Source organism: Trachypithecus francoisi, unplaced genomic scaffold (assembly GCF_009764315.1).
Source record: "Trachypithecus francoisi isolate TF-2019V2 unplaced genomic scaffold, Tfra_2.0 Lachesis_group11, whole genome shotgun sequence".
NCBI classification, from domain to species: Eukaryota; Metazoa; Chordata; class Mammalia; order Primates; family Cercopithecidae; genus Trachypithecus; species Trachypithecus francoisi.
Window position 1 is genome coordinate 127523578 of NW_022681456.1, and position 15884 is coordinate 127539461.

A 15884-nucleotide genomic window follows, 5' to 3' on the forward strand; every position below is an offset into this window, starting at 1 on the left:
GGCAAACCTTGCCCTTGCCCCCCCCGCCCTCCACAATCTTAAAGCTCCTTGAACAACCCCCACCCCCACCCGCTGAGAAGTTCTGTACCCTCCTGCTGAAAGGGCTTAGCCTTTCGGGGTTCCCCTCCACCACCAGCTGTTTCCATGCAAAGCTCTCGAGGGCGACTTGCAGGCTACGGTCATCACCACCACCCGTCTTTTCCCATCCCTGCCTCTACCTACTGCCCTCTAAATAAGGAAGCCGGCGCTGCCAGGCAAAGAACTTCTGCCCAGTATGGGTCCTGGGCGGCCTCTCGTCTCTGTCTTTCCCCGGGCCCCCAGCCAGCTTCCCCCCCTCCCCCAGAGATGCTCCCTGCTCACTTCATTCCTGCCTCATAGTTGGAATGACAGTGGCTCCCAGAACCCCTGGGGAGCGTGGAGGGTGATGGGGGTCTGGGGAGGCAGCCAGGCCCAAGAGCAGGTTAATGTTACAGCCCTGGATAAGTGAGCCGGGCGGGTTGACGTCAGGGTGATGATGGGTGGAGGGGAGGGCCGGGCTGCTGAACCAACTATAAAGATAGGTCAAACCAAATATCATCAACTCGGAACGGAGCAAGCGGGCGAGCTCGAGAGCGTCCCCGAGCCATGGTCTCTACCGGCCGCGGCTCAGCCTGGGTCCCTCTGCTCTCAACCCGAGTGCCCCATGCAGGCTTTGGTTTCACGTCAGCAGCCTTCATCTGCCTTCCAAAAATAAGCCCCTGCCGCCATGCCGGAGGGAGAAAAACAAGAAGGGCGGTATTTTTAGGGCCATTAATTCTGACCACGTGCCTGAGAGGCAAGGTGGATGGCCCTGGGACAGAGGCTGTTCATCACTATGTCCCGGGGAGCAGGACGTCTTCGGGGCACGCTGTGGGCTCTCGTCTTCCTGGGCATCCTAGTGGGCATGGTGGTGCCCTCGCCTGCAGGCACCCGTGCCAACAACACGCTGCTGGACTCGAGGGGCTGGGGCACCCTGCTGTCCAGGTCTCGTGCCGGGCTAGCTGGAGAGATCGCCGGGGTGAATTGGGAAAGTGGCTATTTGGTGGGGATCAAGCGGCAGCGGAGGCTCTACTGCAACGTGGGCATCGGCTTTCACCTCCAGGTGCCCCCCGACGGCCGGATCAGCGGGACCCACGAGGAGAACCCCTACAGTGAGTGCCAGCTGCAGCCAGTTGGGACGCTTGGGGGCTTGGGCTCGTGCCGGGCTAAAAGGTGAAGGGGCCATGCTCTAGTGGACAGGATGCACTATAAAGGGGACAGAAATGCTGCTTACCACTTAGATGATTCCACGTGACTCTACCTGGGTGCAGACTCAGTATACTGGGGTCCGAGCATCCTGGCGTTCCTTGCCATCACCTTGGTTAGATCCTCTGTGGCACTATCTCAGCATTACTGGCCCATCTGATGCCTTGTAAGACCACTGGGAACCATCAGTCTGGGAAGCCTGCAAGGCAGGGGTAGGGAGAATGAGTTGGTAATACTTGGATCAAATTTGACACAAGCTGATTTTTATTCAGCTTCTTTCTTGGAGAAGAAAAGGAAATTTAATTTTGCAAAATGTCCAACTGAAGCACATCCGTCTTTTTATTTCAACGAGCTCCCTCTGTCCCCAGGTTCTTATCCTGCAAGTTGTCAGCTTGCTGTATGGTTAGTCTCCTATCCCAGAAAGGATAGGGGCTGCAGGATCCAAGAAAGCCATCAGCCATGGTGTGGCTGCTGTGCGTTCAAGATTAAGGGGGTTAAGATTTGTTGAAACATGTAGAATACACATTAAGAATAATAATCAGAATGTAGTTTTTTACTCAAGTCAAGGACCTCAAGTAATTATGTCAATGAAAGCCCAGATTCAAAGCTCGTCTTAAATAGGTAGCTAAGTGGTCATTGCCGTCCCTAACTCTGACATCAGAACTTTCCCTTGCAGAACTGGATTTTTAACAGCACAATGGCAGCACTTGATGAATGCTGCAGCCAGGGTCTCCTAGAGCGAGAGGGATCGTGGATGGGGTGATGGAGAGTCTGGCTTTCTAGGAGAATGGGAATGGACTGAGATGCCCTTGTCGGCTCACATTCCCACTGCGATTTGCATGCGCCTTAGGTAACGTGGCCCCCCTTTCCTTGTCAGGCCTGCTGGAAATTTCCACTGTGGAGCGAGGTGTGGTGAGTCTCTTTGGAGTGAGAAGTGCCCTCTTCGTTGCCATGAACAGTAAAGGAAGATTGTACGCAACGGTGAGTTCACCAGGCCGGGGAAGTGCCAGGTTTATGACAGCTTGATGCTTACACAGTTGAAGAAAATAATATGAAATTCTGAGTAGAGAAGTGACTATCTAAATGGGATAGGAAAGGCTGTTAAAAGGAGCCTGGGAAAGGGAGGGGCCTTGCAGCTTCTGCTTCTCCAGCCTCATGGGTGACTGTCCTCCTCTCTGGCCCGTGTTTCTTCTGTCCCACCTGCCGGATGAAGTCTGTGTGATTAAACAGAAACCACAGCTCAGGGAGCCCGTGGGCCAGAGGGAAGCCCACATTCTGGCATCCAGGCTTGTGGGCAGGTGTGATTCCCTGCATTGGCAAGGCCCTGAGAGCAAGCCTCTCTCTCTGCCTGGGTGTGCTGCTCCACCACACGTGCCCTGCAAGATGCCCCGGCCTAGCGCGCCGCAGAAAGAGTGGAATGGGAGGCTGTTTTCATCCTCATCAGTGTGCTGAGATTCTGCGCTAGCGTTTTCAATCCTCTGGTCTCTGATCATAAAAGCTGGAGAAGCAGCCTACCCATTTTTTTTTTTTTACACACTTTAGGCAGCTACCAGTCCCGCCCATTCCCATCCCCACCCCCATAGGTCACCCCTGGGAGCGCCAGTGCTGGCACTTGGGTTAATGCCACCAACTTCTAAGCCCATTGACCAAAACCTCCGCTCTCTCACTGACCTACCCATTCCTGCAGCCCTCGGCCCATCATTTGGCTTATTCCAAAAGAAGGTGGGCAAACATCCCTGGGAAGCTGAAGACATGGAGGGTTCCTTTGACAGAAATAAGCCAGCTAACACGGAAGACCTCAGAGCAGGCCTCAAAAAATATCAAAGTTATTTATAGGGAGGGTGTGGAGGGCTGATCTACTGCGCCTCGGAGGATCAACTGAGGATTGGGATGTGAAGAAATAGACCCAGGACTGGCACTGGGTCCCACGGGGGACCCAACATAGGAGGTCTATGAAACACAAGAATGGGTTCACCATGTGGCCTCCGTCCCATCATCTTTAGTGCTAACATCTCTCAGTCTGGGTTGGTTTATGTGGACATACGGCATGCATTCAAATCAGTGGGTCTCCCACACAGGTCTGTGGACAGCTTGCATCTCTATCGCCTTGGAAACGTGTTAAAAGTATGCATTTCCAGGTAGCCACCTAGGAGATTCTTATTCAACAGAGCTGAGATGTGGGCCCGGAAATCCGTTTGTTTTTGTATTTTAAATTTGCCAGGTGTTTCTGAGGCCTAGGCAGGCCTGGGGGACAGCAGGCTACATGGCCTCTGGAGGGCAGGGTACCCCCCACTCCCCATGTTACGCTGAACCTGAGAGCTGGAGAGTGGGTGAGGTGAGACAGAAGAGACATGTCCTTGTTACTCTCTCTGGAAAAGTGGTGGTGAGGAAAGGAAGAGGCCTGGGGCCAACCTAGGTTTTGGTGGAGCAGGTTCCCCCTTGGAGATTGCAGCATCCCAAAGAACCCCTTCTTTCCAGCCTGCATAATGCCTGGAATCCCATAGCATCAGGAAAGCCGGGAATTTGGGCTGTTGGCTGTGTGACTCCATGCAAGCAAGGAACGTTTTAGCAAGTAAATCTCCTGGGAGAAAGCACAAATTTCATAAACTCTTCTTTCTCCTTGTCACCTTTATCAACAAGCTATTTACTACTATTTTCTTCCTACCCAGAAAGGAATTGAATTGTGGGGAGGAGAAAATGCACAAATAGGATATTTACCCACTTCCCACTTGAATTCTCTTGGCCCTGGAAGGAGAAGCTGGGAAAGGCTGGGGAAGGGAATATAAGATTTAACCATCAGAGAAAGCGCCGCGAAGCGGGGAAGAGCATTCAGAATAGCAAAAGGGAAAGGAGGCTGACTCCCAGTGCCTGAAACCCCCACCCCAGCTCCAGCCCTCACTCTGCAGCACCATTATTGATGGATGACTTTAGAGGGAGTTAAGCAGGTTGATGAACTGCTGGGCTCACTAAATGAGCAGAGTCCAGGAGAACGGGGAACTTCTGGAGGAAGGACCCCGCCCCCTTCACCTCCGCCCTGCCACCCCTCCTACCTTCACCCTCAGTAGCATTTGGCCAAAGAGCATCTTCTCCAGGGAGGGAGCTTCTCCTCCCTGGACCTCAGGGCCAGCCGGGCCTGCACACAGAGAGTGGGGCTGGACAGCTGTGCCCCAAGCCTGGGGCACCTGACATTTCGTGTGGCTCAGGACCAGATGCTCCTGAGCGACTTCTACCCCTCCCTCTCTGCCCCTCAGAGGCCCTTATCACAGTCTAAAAAAACAATTGCCGACTGATCCCCGGAGCCAGGAAGCCTCCCGCTGGGTGATGATTTCATTCACACTATTTCCCTTTAAGCCCTCTGAGCGGCCTCATCTCCCAGGCTCAGCTGCTACTGCCACTACATGGGATTTCTCATGGGTGGGGGAGGGAAACTGGGCTGGGGCTGAGGTGTTGATGAGGGGGACAAGGGAACAACTTGTGGGCAGAGAATAAGGGCCAAGAAAACCTGGCTAGAAGTGGCTTCACACGTCTGTCTCCTGGAAAGACGGGTGGGGAGGCTCAGGACAGTTTGCGGAGCCCCCCCTTTAGACCATATAAACAGCTGCCCTGCCCTGCCCTGAGCACTGGCCTACCGCTTGTGTTAGGCTGCACAGGCTGCAGAGGGCTTTACGAGCATGATCTCACAGCACCCCTAGGAGGTGCATTTGATCTTCATCCTCCCTTTGCAGCTGCGGACGCCGGGTCTCCAGGGTCACACGTCCAGCCACAGCTGTGTGCAGCCCTGTCTCAGGGCTCCGTGACCTGAGTTCCAGTTCCTGGCCGACCTACCCTCTAGCTACTTGTCTTACTTTGGGCAACGTCACTGAGCTTCTCTGGGCCTGGACCTCTGCTCTCTCAGGATGAGGCAGGAATTAGTGAATTCTAGCCCCCTTGGGTCCCCTTTAAAATTCAGAAAACAAAACATCAAGGATCTCCACCTGACAGTGGTTCCATCAGAATCCTTTTGTCAAGAAGAATACACACTAGCAAAAAGATACCAGCAACTCAGTTATGCTTTCAAGTGATTCCAGTTTTACTAAGAATAACTGCATTTACATGCTTTTCATCAACAGTATGACAATGTGCAAAGGAGAAAGTTAATTTTCTCCAGAGACTTTTGATTAGTATCTGGGGCACTGCATTGCGGGAGGGGAGGACCAGCTTTGCCTTGGTTCAGCTGCCACTCTCGCAGAAAACAGCACTCCTGAGGGAAAGGGACAAAGGACACCCACCATGAGGAAGTGCTGGGAGATGGACCTGGAGAGCAGCGGGAGGCGCATGCCCTTATGAGGGGCCGGCGGCCCTGCATACAAAGCCCCGCCTGCTACAAAGAGCTGCACAGGAGTGAGAAGAATGAGACACCGGATGAAAAACTTTCCAACATTCCTAAATCAACAGTGCAATTGTGTGCTAGGAAAAAGAGTTGGAAAACGCAGGCATCTTCAGAGCTGACGATATTTCGGCTAAAGACAGGAAAAGAAGCAGTCAGGGGCTGTAGAAGAAAGTCTTAGGACAAAGAGTTGGTTTTTTTTTCCTTCTTACCCACATCCTTCCACCCCATCCTTCTCCATCCAACCACTCCCAGGAGGAACAGGGGCAAATGGCCCCAGCAGTCACAGGATAAAGATGTTTAAAGGCAGGATTAGATCCTCATTGGTCCAGGTGACTTAGCTCTAAAGGCAAGAGGGTGGCTGTCTTGTCCATCTCACACTTTTAGGGGCATTTCTACCCCATGGATGTGCTTGCTTCTCTGCGAAATGCCCTTCTCCATCGCGAGTGCCAAATGCACATAAGTCTGAATAGACCTACATGGAATTGAAGACATTGTCATGCTGGGGCTTGAGCCCGGCAGGCCCAGGAAATGTGACCCAGTGGAATGATTTTCATTTGTCCGAGTAATCATATACGGTAGCTGCTTTTATGAACATGGCGTTCACTTGGCTTGAGGGCGTTCTTCACCAGAGCTGAGGAGCCAACATTCCCAAGCCATGAGAACTCAAAGCTCAGGGCTCTGATGAAGATGAATTAAGGCGCTGGGTCTTGAGCATCACTCTGGGCAGCAGGAAAATCCAATCAACCTGAAGCATTCAGGGAAAATGCACGATCTCCCCTTCGTGCCACAGATGGGGGTGCTGAGGGCGGAGAGAGAGCAGCAAGGGGAAGGGTAGGGCTTCTAACACAAGCTTCATCTACTAGTTGTCTTTTTTCACTTTACTTTTGTATAGAATTCTGGGGAAGGCCAGAGATATGAGACAGGCTAGAGAAAAGAGCAGAATGGAAAGAAAAAAAAAAGTCGTAAACTTAAAAAAAAAAAAAAAAAACCCGTGTGTATGTTGAGGGGAAGTGGATTTGAATGATCCAAAATCTAACGACCAGAAAAACAAACTACAATCTATACATCCGTGGCCACGCATGCTTAAACAATCATGTTTTAGGAGGCCCAGACGTTTAGAAGAGGCTGGGTTCTCAAATGCACACATTCTAGGCACCGGGAAGTGGGCAATGGTTTCAGAGTTTCTTGCCCAAGTCATTCAGTTCCTCCCACTTCCCCTTCCTCCACCTCAAGATTTCATTTCCTCTCTAGAGCTTGCAAACAACACATGAAACCTCTCCCTTAACCACCATCCAGATCAGAAATAAATTCTCTGGAACTGACTGGGCGGGTTACTCTCCAGGGACATACAAAGTTAGAACAGGGGGGAGGCTGGTGGGTGGAGAGGGGCTGTGACCCAACAAGGAGGAGACCACCCGTTTCTGATCAAAATGTTTTCTCGCTCGTTTCCTGGCCCATCTGCTACCCTAAATTCCCTTCCCACTTTAAATAATGTACTTACTTGACTAGGTGACACATGAACTTGTTTTAAGGAGAAAAGGTATCAGAATATTCTATGGAAAGTCTCACTCCTACCATCGTCTTGAAGCCACTGAGTTCCTCCCTAGAGGCAGCCACAGTTACCAGTGTATCATCCCAGTATATCATTCCAGAAATAGCCTAGGCAAACGTGCATGCACTGCTATCATCTTTTTAAAATCACACACACAGGAGCATACTATGCTAACACTTTTTCAAACCTTGTGTCTTCACTTAGCAATGTATCTTTGAGGCCATTTCATGTCAGTACAGAGAGGCTTCTTATCTTTTCAAGGCTTGTAGAATTCCATCATGTGGATCTACCATAACTGAGTCAGTTATTCCTTTTTTTTTTTTTGAGACAGAGTCTCGCTCTGTCGCCAGGCCGGAGTGTGGTCTCAGCTCACTGCAATCTCCGCCTCCTGGGTCCAAGAGATTCCTCTGCCTTAGCCTCCCAAGTAGCTGGGACTACAGGTGTGCACCACCACGCCCAGCTACTTTTTTATATTTTGGTAGAGATGTGGTTTCACCATGTTGACCAGGATGGTCTCAATCTCCTGACCTCGTGATCTACTCACCTTGGCCTCCCAAAGTGCTGGGATTACAGGCCTGAGCCACCTCAGTTACTCCTCTCCTAATAGAACGTTGTTTTTGGTCTTTTGTTATTTAATACTGTAGTAACTTTTGTGCGTGTGTGGGAATATATCAGTAAGATAAATTTCTAGAAGTGGGATTGCTGATATAGTCATCCTTTACTCTGGTAGATGCAGCCAAATTGGTCTTTATAGAGATTATAACAGTGTACACATCGGAGGACATTAAATGAGAATTCCTAGTTTCTATGCCCTCACTAATTAGAGTGTCAAATGCTTTTCTCTTTGAAATCTGGCCACTAAACATGTGATCTCACAGTTATAATTTACATTTCTCTTATTAGGCATATTCTCTTCTGCTCACATGCCACTGATATTTCTTTTCCTGGGAATCTTCTGTTTTATAAATGTTGTTCATTCTCTGGTGAGTTTAGGGTTCTAAATATAGTAACAAAATGTACTCTTTGACATATGTGTATTGTACAGATTTTCATCCAGTTTGCCATTTCTGTTATTTTATTTAAGGTAATATTTTTCAAGTAGAAGACTAATTTATTAATTTTTTTTAAATGGCTTTAATTTTCTTTTTGTCCTGCTTAGAAAGATGTTCCTAACTCTGAGTTTATTTAAAAAACCCTTTTATGGATTTTAATGGTTCTCTTTTTTACATTTAAATTTTTGCTTCTTTTGGAATTTATTTTGATGTAAGGGATAAAGTCATACACACCAAACTTTATTATTGTTATAATAAAATGCCATTCCGTTGTTCCAACACCATGTTTTCTCTAGTGATTTAAAATGCCACTTTTACTTTATATTCATGTCAGATTCATTTTATTTTACATCCATGTATGTTTTGGGATCTACCGCCGGACTCTCTTTTGTTCATTGACCTGTACTGGACTTCTCATTCGCGTAGCTTTACTTGGAATGTTTCAATCAGTCCCGAGCTGAGTTTTTCCTGGTGCTGCTGCTCCCAAGCTTGCCCACCAACAAGGGAAGTCCTGTGACAGGTTCTATGCCCCATGCACAGGGCAAGAAACCAGGGTCCAGAGAGGCTCCTAATGAGGGGCTGTGGTTCAGAGCCAGAGCCAGCGCCAGCCTCTGCCCTTTCTCTCCCTTCCTGCTCTCCCATGCAAGCTCACTGTCTCCCAGGCACTCCGTCAAAAACCGCAGAGCTTAAAAGCTAAATTGTCCAGTAACCCACAGCAAGTCTTACAGGACTGGTGATCCAGGGTAAGGCAGTCTTTTGAGGCTTTTAATGTAAAGTAGTTCATGATTTACTTGGAGAAGAATACTACTATTAATTTGTTTTTAATTCTACTATAAAGCAAGCATTGTTCCCAGGACTTTCCATGCATTATTTCAATTAATGCTTAGTCCAATTCTATGACATAATTTTTCTTACTGTTCTTGCTGCACAGATGAGGGAATTGAAGCTTTAAAGGTTAAATGATTTGTCCAGGCTCACATAGCTAAGAGGCCATTGTCATCAGTCTAACCTCAAAGCTATGGCACAAATGTTTTTTTTTTTTTTTTTTGAGATGGAGTCTCGCTCTGTCCCCCAGGCCGGAGTGCAGTGGCGCGATCTCGGCTCACTGCAAGCTCCGCCTCCCGGGTTCACGCCATTCTCTTGCCTCAGCCTCCCGAGTAGCTGGGACTACAGGTGCCCGCCACCTCGCCCGGCTAGTTTTTTGTATTTTTAGTAGAGACGGGGTTTCACCGGGTTAGCCAGGATGGTCTCCATCTCCTGACCTCGAGATCCGCCTGTCTCGGCCTCCCAAAGTGCTGGAATTATAGGCGTGAGCCACCGCGCCCGGCCACAAATATGTTCTTGACCTATGTTGATTAGTTCATCCTTTTTACCTTTAGGACGTCCCTTTATTCATCCACAAATATTCACTGAGCATCCCTAACAAGGAAAACAGGAAAGTTATGAAAACCCATCCCCTGGCCTGGCATTAACCTGTTGACGTGGCTGGTGGACGCCTTCACATTGATCTCAAGCAAGTTAACACCAGCGGAAGTGCTTTGTTAACAGGCTGCGAGCGTGAGAGAAGACGACGGGGAAAATGTATGAGGGGTTTCCCTGTGTTCCCACAGGCAAGGCTGTCCCCTCGCCCACTCACATTACGTTGAAAGAGCCGCCCATGCAGGGGTCTCCTGACGTTTCAGTGCTGTCCTTATTTACTCATTTCTTTATTCTTGAGACAGGGTCTCACTCTGTCACCCAGGCTGGAGTGCGGTGAAACGATCATGGCTCACTGCAGCCTCGACCGCAAGCAATTCTCCCACCTCAGCCTCTAGAGTAGCTGGGACTGCAGGCATACCCCACCATGCTTAGCTTTCTTTCTTTCTTTCTTTTTTTTTTTTTTTTGTAGAAACGAGGTCTCGCTATGTTGCCTAGGTTCCTCTCAAACTCCTGGGCTCAAGTGATCCTCCTGCCTTGGTCCCCCAAAGTACTGGGATTACAGGTGTGAGCCACCGAAACCAGCCATGTTGTCCTTATTCAACCACCATCCACTCAGCATCATGTACCAAGCAAGACACAGTCCTCATCTCAGGGATCTTGGAGTCTATTGGGAAAGAAAGTATGGCTGTTCTAAATGTTGCCAGAGGGGTCCACTGAAAGGGCTCTGGGAGTCTTGGGGTCGTGAGGAGCAAGCTACTTACCAGCCTTCTGAACAGCAAGAGGTTCTCGTCCAGCTACACTGCCAGCAAGATGGGACACTAGCAGTGCAATTCCTTTACAGAAGGTAGAGGACGCCACTGGCACAGCCCAGCAGCCATCGAGTGGGGTTTTTTTCATACCCAAGCAAGAAAGAGTCAGAAATTATCCTCCACCAATTTCTCATTCTATATTTCTTTTCAAAAGTAGATCCTGGGTCTCTGGCTCCCACCTCGCTCTCTGTTCTTCTAGCCCCGACCCAGCTGCTTCCCCCACAGGAGCAGGAAATCCCTGCACACTCCCTCAGAGCAGCCACCCAGGCAGGTTGCAGAGGAAAGAGGGGGACTTGGGGTGATGTACTGGGAATGAATTTGTGCATGTGAGACAGGAAGTCCAGCATTCATGTTCTGAACAGGTGTCCCACACACACTCCTCTACCAAATTAGCATGGAAAGGGCCATTTTTTTTGTTGGTCCCAGGCTCCTTGGCATCACCTGTCACATTGGGAACCAGGTCCTTTTCCCTGTAAGAACTCCTGCTCCTCACCATCTCTGTTCCTGTGTGTCCCTGGAGAACTATGATTGTCTTGGACCGCAGTCCTCAACCTTTTTGGCACCAGGGACCAGTTTCATGGAAGACTATTTCCATGGACAGGGTGAGGGATGGGGGCATGGGGGATGCTTTGTTCTACCTCAGATCATCAGGCATTAGATTCTCAAAAGGAGCAGGCAACCCCAGATCCTTCTTCACATGCAAAGTTCACAACAGGGTTCTTTCTCCTACGAGAATCTAATGCCACTGCTGATCTGACAGGAGGCAGAGCTCAGGTGGTCATGCAAGCGATGGGGAGTGGCTGGAAAACAGATGAAGCTTTGCTCACCCACCACTCACCTCCTGCTGTAGAGCCCAGGTCCTGCGCTGGTATGGGCCACTGACTGGTACGGGTCTACAGCCTGGGGGTTGGGGAGCCCTGGTCTAGGAGGTACCAGACACCTTCTAGGCTCAAAGTCAAAACTGAGAATGGGCCTTTTTGAGGGATAGAAACCTTGAGACTTAAACCAGGAAAGACAGACTGAGGAACAACAAGCAGAAAGAAAGAGACAGACAGTGTTGGAAAGGGCTTAAGAGATCCCCTATATCTCCTACCCTCCACCAACCACCTCTCTCCTTCTTCCCCCACCACAGACAGTCTGCAGAAAAGAGAACTGAGGCTGAAAGGGGAGGAACCTGCCCAAGGTCACACAACTAGGAAGTAGAAAAGTCACGAAATAGCACCCTGGGCTCTTATTCCTGCTCCAGTAGACTCCCTCTCACAGTGGACTTGAGAAAACAGCTTATCGTGTCATTTCCTGGTCTGTTCTTTGAATGGAACAAGTTACCATCTGGGGACTTCGTAGAAAGTACTCTGGAAGTCAGGAGACCTGAGTGGTAGAGCCTCAGCTCTGCCCCATGTGGCACAGACCATCATCCCCTGTGTCTCTGGGCCTTGGTTTCCTTATCGTAAAGGAGGGAAGGGGAGAGGAAACCATGAGAGCCTGCAGCCTCTTCCCATCCTAACCTTTCACTGTTCTGTCCACCCAGGATGCTCGGAACTCACAGTGGTTGTCTCACAAAGAGAAGGGAAGGGGCACCTGGCAGGGGGGCCTACTGTCCGCGGCCCAGCTGGCATCTGCAGCACTCCTCATTTGTAACCCAGTCTCTGCTGTTTGTTCATGTCTTTCGCAGCCCAGCTTCCAAGAAGAATGCAAGTTTAGAGAAACGCTCTTGCCCAACAATTACAACGCCTATGAGTCAGACTTGTACCGAGGGACCTACATCGCCCTGAGCAAATACGGACGGGTAAAGCGGGGCAGCAAGGTGTCCCCGACCATGACGGTCACTCATTTCCTTCCCAGAATATAAGGACCCGCAAAAGAAGGCTCACGGATTTAAAGCAGCATCTGTTCTATTGGAATTTTGCACAAGCGAATAACTCCTCTTGCCCTCCATGGCTTCTGAGTCAGGTTTATGTTGTGCTTGGGGGGATCCCAGTTGTTTCCCTTGGCCACTGGACCCCACGGCATGTAGCCCATTCAAGCCAGGGCTGCAATCAGCAACCTTAGAATGGCAATTTATCCCATGCTCTGACCTCCCTCCAGGAGAGAAGGTATCGGTGACACTTGTGGAATGTGACCATGTGCACAGGAAAAGGCCACGGTAGGAGTGTGTATGCACTGTTGTATATCCATACAGCTTTATATACATTCTCATAGCAATGGTATTTCAAAGCATCAGGTTTCTTTCTCCTAGCATCATCGCTGCAGGAATCTGCCTATAAGAATGTCAGTTGTCAAACCAGCAAGATTGATGTGTGCTCCCATTCTGCCTCTTTCCAATTATCTTTCCATTCAGAGGCCACTAACTACATGGGTTGCACAGGTCAGCAGGGAGCAGCTGTCCTCAAAGGGCAGAGATGGCAGAGTGAGAGGGTGTAAGGTTGAACTGCAAACCAGAGAGTGATCAGGCACTTCAAGCTTCCTGCCAGTGAGGGCTCTGGGGACACTGGGATGAATTGTCAGGGAAGCTGGGGGAGAAGCAGTTCCCTTCTTGGAGGAAAGGGGTAGAGCAGCATCTAGGGCAGCTGAGGAAGGCTTGTGGAGGCAGCAGAAGGGACTGGATGTTCTAGGAGAGCCACTCTGCCTGGAGAACTCAGGCTGTGTGTGGCTCCAAGAACAAGCAGGGGCCAGGCTGCCTGCCCATAACGTTTCCTCACTTTGAACTGGTCTTATTTTAACCTCAGATGACAAGGATCCTAATAATGGCAGCCTCTTTGGCGAGGGGTAGGGGGACAAAATAGGGCATGAAGGAAGTAGAGAGGCTTTGGACTACAGATGGTGATTCCTCTCCAAGTACGTCCAGGAAACGCACCCAAGTTCTCATCTGATACCCTCACTTCCTTCTGGCTCATCCTCATCTCACATATGCGCTGTGCCTGGATGCAGCAGAATGGGCACCGTGACCTCCAGGGTTTGTGCTCTCTTCCTCCCTGCAGCGGAAGAGGAGTGATAATCCCGTGGAGTCAAGCAGCCAAGCGGAAGCAGCTCCTTGCTGCACAGTGCCTTCTTGCCTCCTGTCCTTTGAGAATATTTAAAGCAGAGGTTCCCCAAGTGACTATAAATGTTGTCTGCCTGGAGCCTTCAGATTCCTGAACCATTGGAATGTTCCTAAATCTGAAACCAGAGAGAGCCATACCAGAGTGCAAATATTTCTGGCATATGTGAACCATCAAGTTACAAAATGACCTGACGCCCTCTGCGACTCTCGGGGCCCCCGGCCTGCAAGACAATCCCTCATCTGTTGCAAATACCTTCATCTTCAACATACCTCGCTATTTGCAGTTGCATCCATCTATAGATAGATCCGGGTTGAGGGATTCTGAGCTGAAGATGGAGGTTGGCCATCGAAGGGAGAGACACCTTACCGGCCACCTCCTCTGCCCTGCAAATGTCAGGGAGGACATGTGCTGGGTGAGGAGGAAAAGGCCACATCCAGGTGTGCGAAGATGGAAGAGACAGTAGAAGCCCTGGAGCACGGCCGATCCTTGGATGTGGTAGAAAAGGGAGAAAACTGGTCCATCTTGAGTCTGTGGAATATTGAAGTGCAGGTCGGCTTGGAGGCGGGGATAAAGCTCTCCATTGTTTTTTAGGGAGTCTCGTCCAGTGCAATCAGTCTCTTGAACAGGGTCCATCAGGAATGCAGGCACTCCAGACCCGAGGTGCATATCGGTTCCTAGTGGAGTTGGAGTGTGGGATGGCTGGTGGACGGCGTGACTGGGATCCAGAGAAAAAAAGGAGAAAGACGTTTTGGGTCCTAGAGCATGCTTTCCTTTCTTCCAAGATCTTTCAGCTCACGTGGCATGAGAGGACCCATCTTCAAGAGAGTCCCCAAAGCCTCGGGCTGCCAGCCCTTTCCTTCAGGTCTCTAGAGAATCATAATGTCACTCAAATCCTACCAAGGCATTTCCCCAAATGTCCACTTCCATTTTTCATGCTAGGAGTGAGAAGGAGAAGCTACGAAGTGCCTATGATCAAGCAGACATGATACTGAGCCGCTGCACTGCGGTTGCACCAGCACCGGTTATGAGGGGCTGGGTGTCTAACTGGTACCAGGGCCGGTGCTGTATCAGTTGCTAGTATCTGGGGCTTGTTTGTGACAGGGTCTCGCTCTGTCGCCCAGGCTGGAGTGCAGTGGTGTGATCTCAGCTCACTGTAACCTCCACCTCCCAAGCTCAAGCGATTCTCCTTCCTCAGCCTCCCGAGTAGCTGGGACTACAGGTCCAGCTAATTTTTGTATTTATTTTTGGAGAGAGAGGGTTTTGCCATATTGGCCAGGCTGGTCTTGAACGCCTGGGCTCAAGCAATCCACCTGCCTCAGCCTCCCAAACTGCTGGGATTACAGGCATGCGCCACGGCGCCTAGCTGGTTGCTAAGTATTTTGAATACCACCTTTGGAGGCAGGTATGTGTGGGTGACTCTTTAAAATCCTTCCCATGCAAAGGAATTCTCTCAAGGGCTTTCTGTTTTCCTGTAAGTGTCTTGGGCTTAAGAAAAGCCAATCCCCATCCACAGGAGTTAAGGGACAAGGCCAGAGTAGGGTCAGCAGGACGCATTTCAGTCCCTTCTCTCCGGCTTCTGTTTCTGTTCCCTGGGCGTGGAGAGTTGTTTCCTATCTGGTCACGTGTCCACTGAGTCCTGAACTCAGTTGTCAGGCCCATTGGCTCCCAAAGGCTACAGAAGACACTGCTATATGCAGGGTCACCAGAGTGCACCCCACTTTCCCACTGAGGACGTACTAAGACTTGGGTCGTCCATCCCCAAGTGCTGAGCACTAAGCCTGGTTTACAGAGCTTTGTAGCTAATGCACCTCTCTTTCATCCTGAATCTTCTTTGGCAGCTCCATGCAAACTTGGAGTTCTAAGGGCCAAGAGGCTGTTTTATTGTCTCTTCAAGAACAAATAAAGAGGAGAGCAGCATATCTACACACCCTTCAAGATGCACGTCTCAGCTGCAGCTGTAGAGGTTAGCTTAGAAGCAATGGGGGAGCCCCACGCTCCTTGTAAAACTTCCACCCTTTTCAGGGCAATGGATGAACCTCACAGGAAACCAGAAAACTCCAAATGCCTTGTTCAAGCTGTTGATTACGTTTGTTTCATCATTCACTGCCTTGTAACACCCCTTCCCTTCCCACTTCCCATACATTTTTGAACCTCTCTGGAAAGCAGCATATAATTTTGTAATTAATACCCTACCATTACCCTCCGCAGCCTTCCCCTCTGCCACCACATCCCACAGTACCCTAATATACGTGCCAAGCCCTTGGTCAGGGCCAGTCTATGGCCTAACAAAAAGAACATTTTCTTCTGCCATCTGATTCAGGGTACAAACCTCTCTCCTCTTTAGACATAGATCTCTCTCCTGCCCAGAAACCCAGGCCT

General features: G+C 49.9%; 1 protein-coding gene across 1 annotated transcript; it reads left to right on the forward strand.

Moving 5' to 3' along the window:
- Positions 1–678: 678 nt before the first annotated feature.
- Positions 679–12380, forward strand: FGF6 (fibroblast growth factor 6). Its single transcript, XM_033223161.1, has 3 exons — positions 679–1169; positions 2141–2244; positions 12137–12380. Exons 1-3 carry the CDS (start codon positions 824–826, stop codon positions 12311–12313), a joined length of 627 nt encoding a protein of 208 aa, XP_033079052.1. The 5' UTR covers positions 679–823; the 3' UTR covers positions 12314–12380.
- Positions 12381–15884: the final 3504 nt, after the last annotated feature.

Coding starts and splice junctions, on each gene's coding strand:
- FGF6 (XM_033223161.1), top strand. CDS start 824: ATGGCCCTGGGACAGAGGCTGTTCATCACTATGTCCCGGGGAGCAGGA. Junction 1,170..2,140: donor CCACGAGGAGAACCCCTACA/GTGAGTGCCAGC, acceptor TTTCCTTGTCAG/GCCTGCTGGAAATTTCCACT. Junction 2,245..12,136: donor AAGGAAGATTGTACGCAACG/GTGAGTTCACCA, acceptor TGTCTTTCGCAG/CCCAGCTTCCAAGAAGAATG.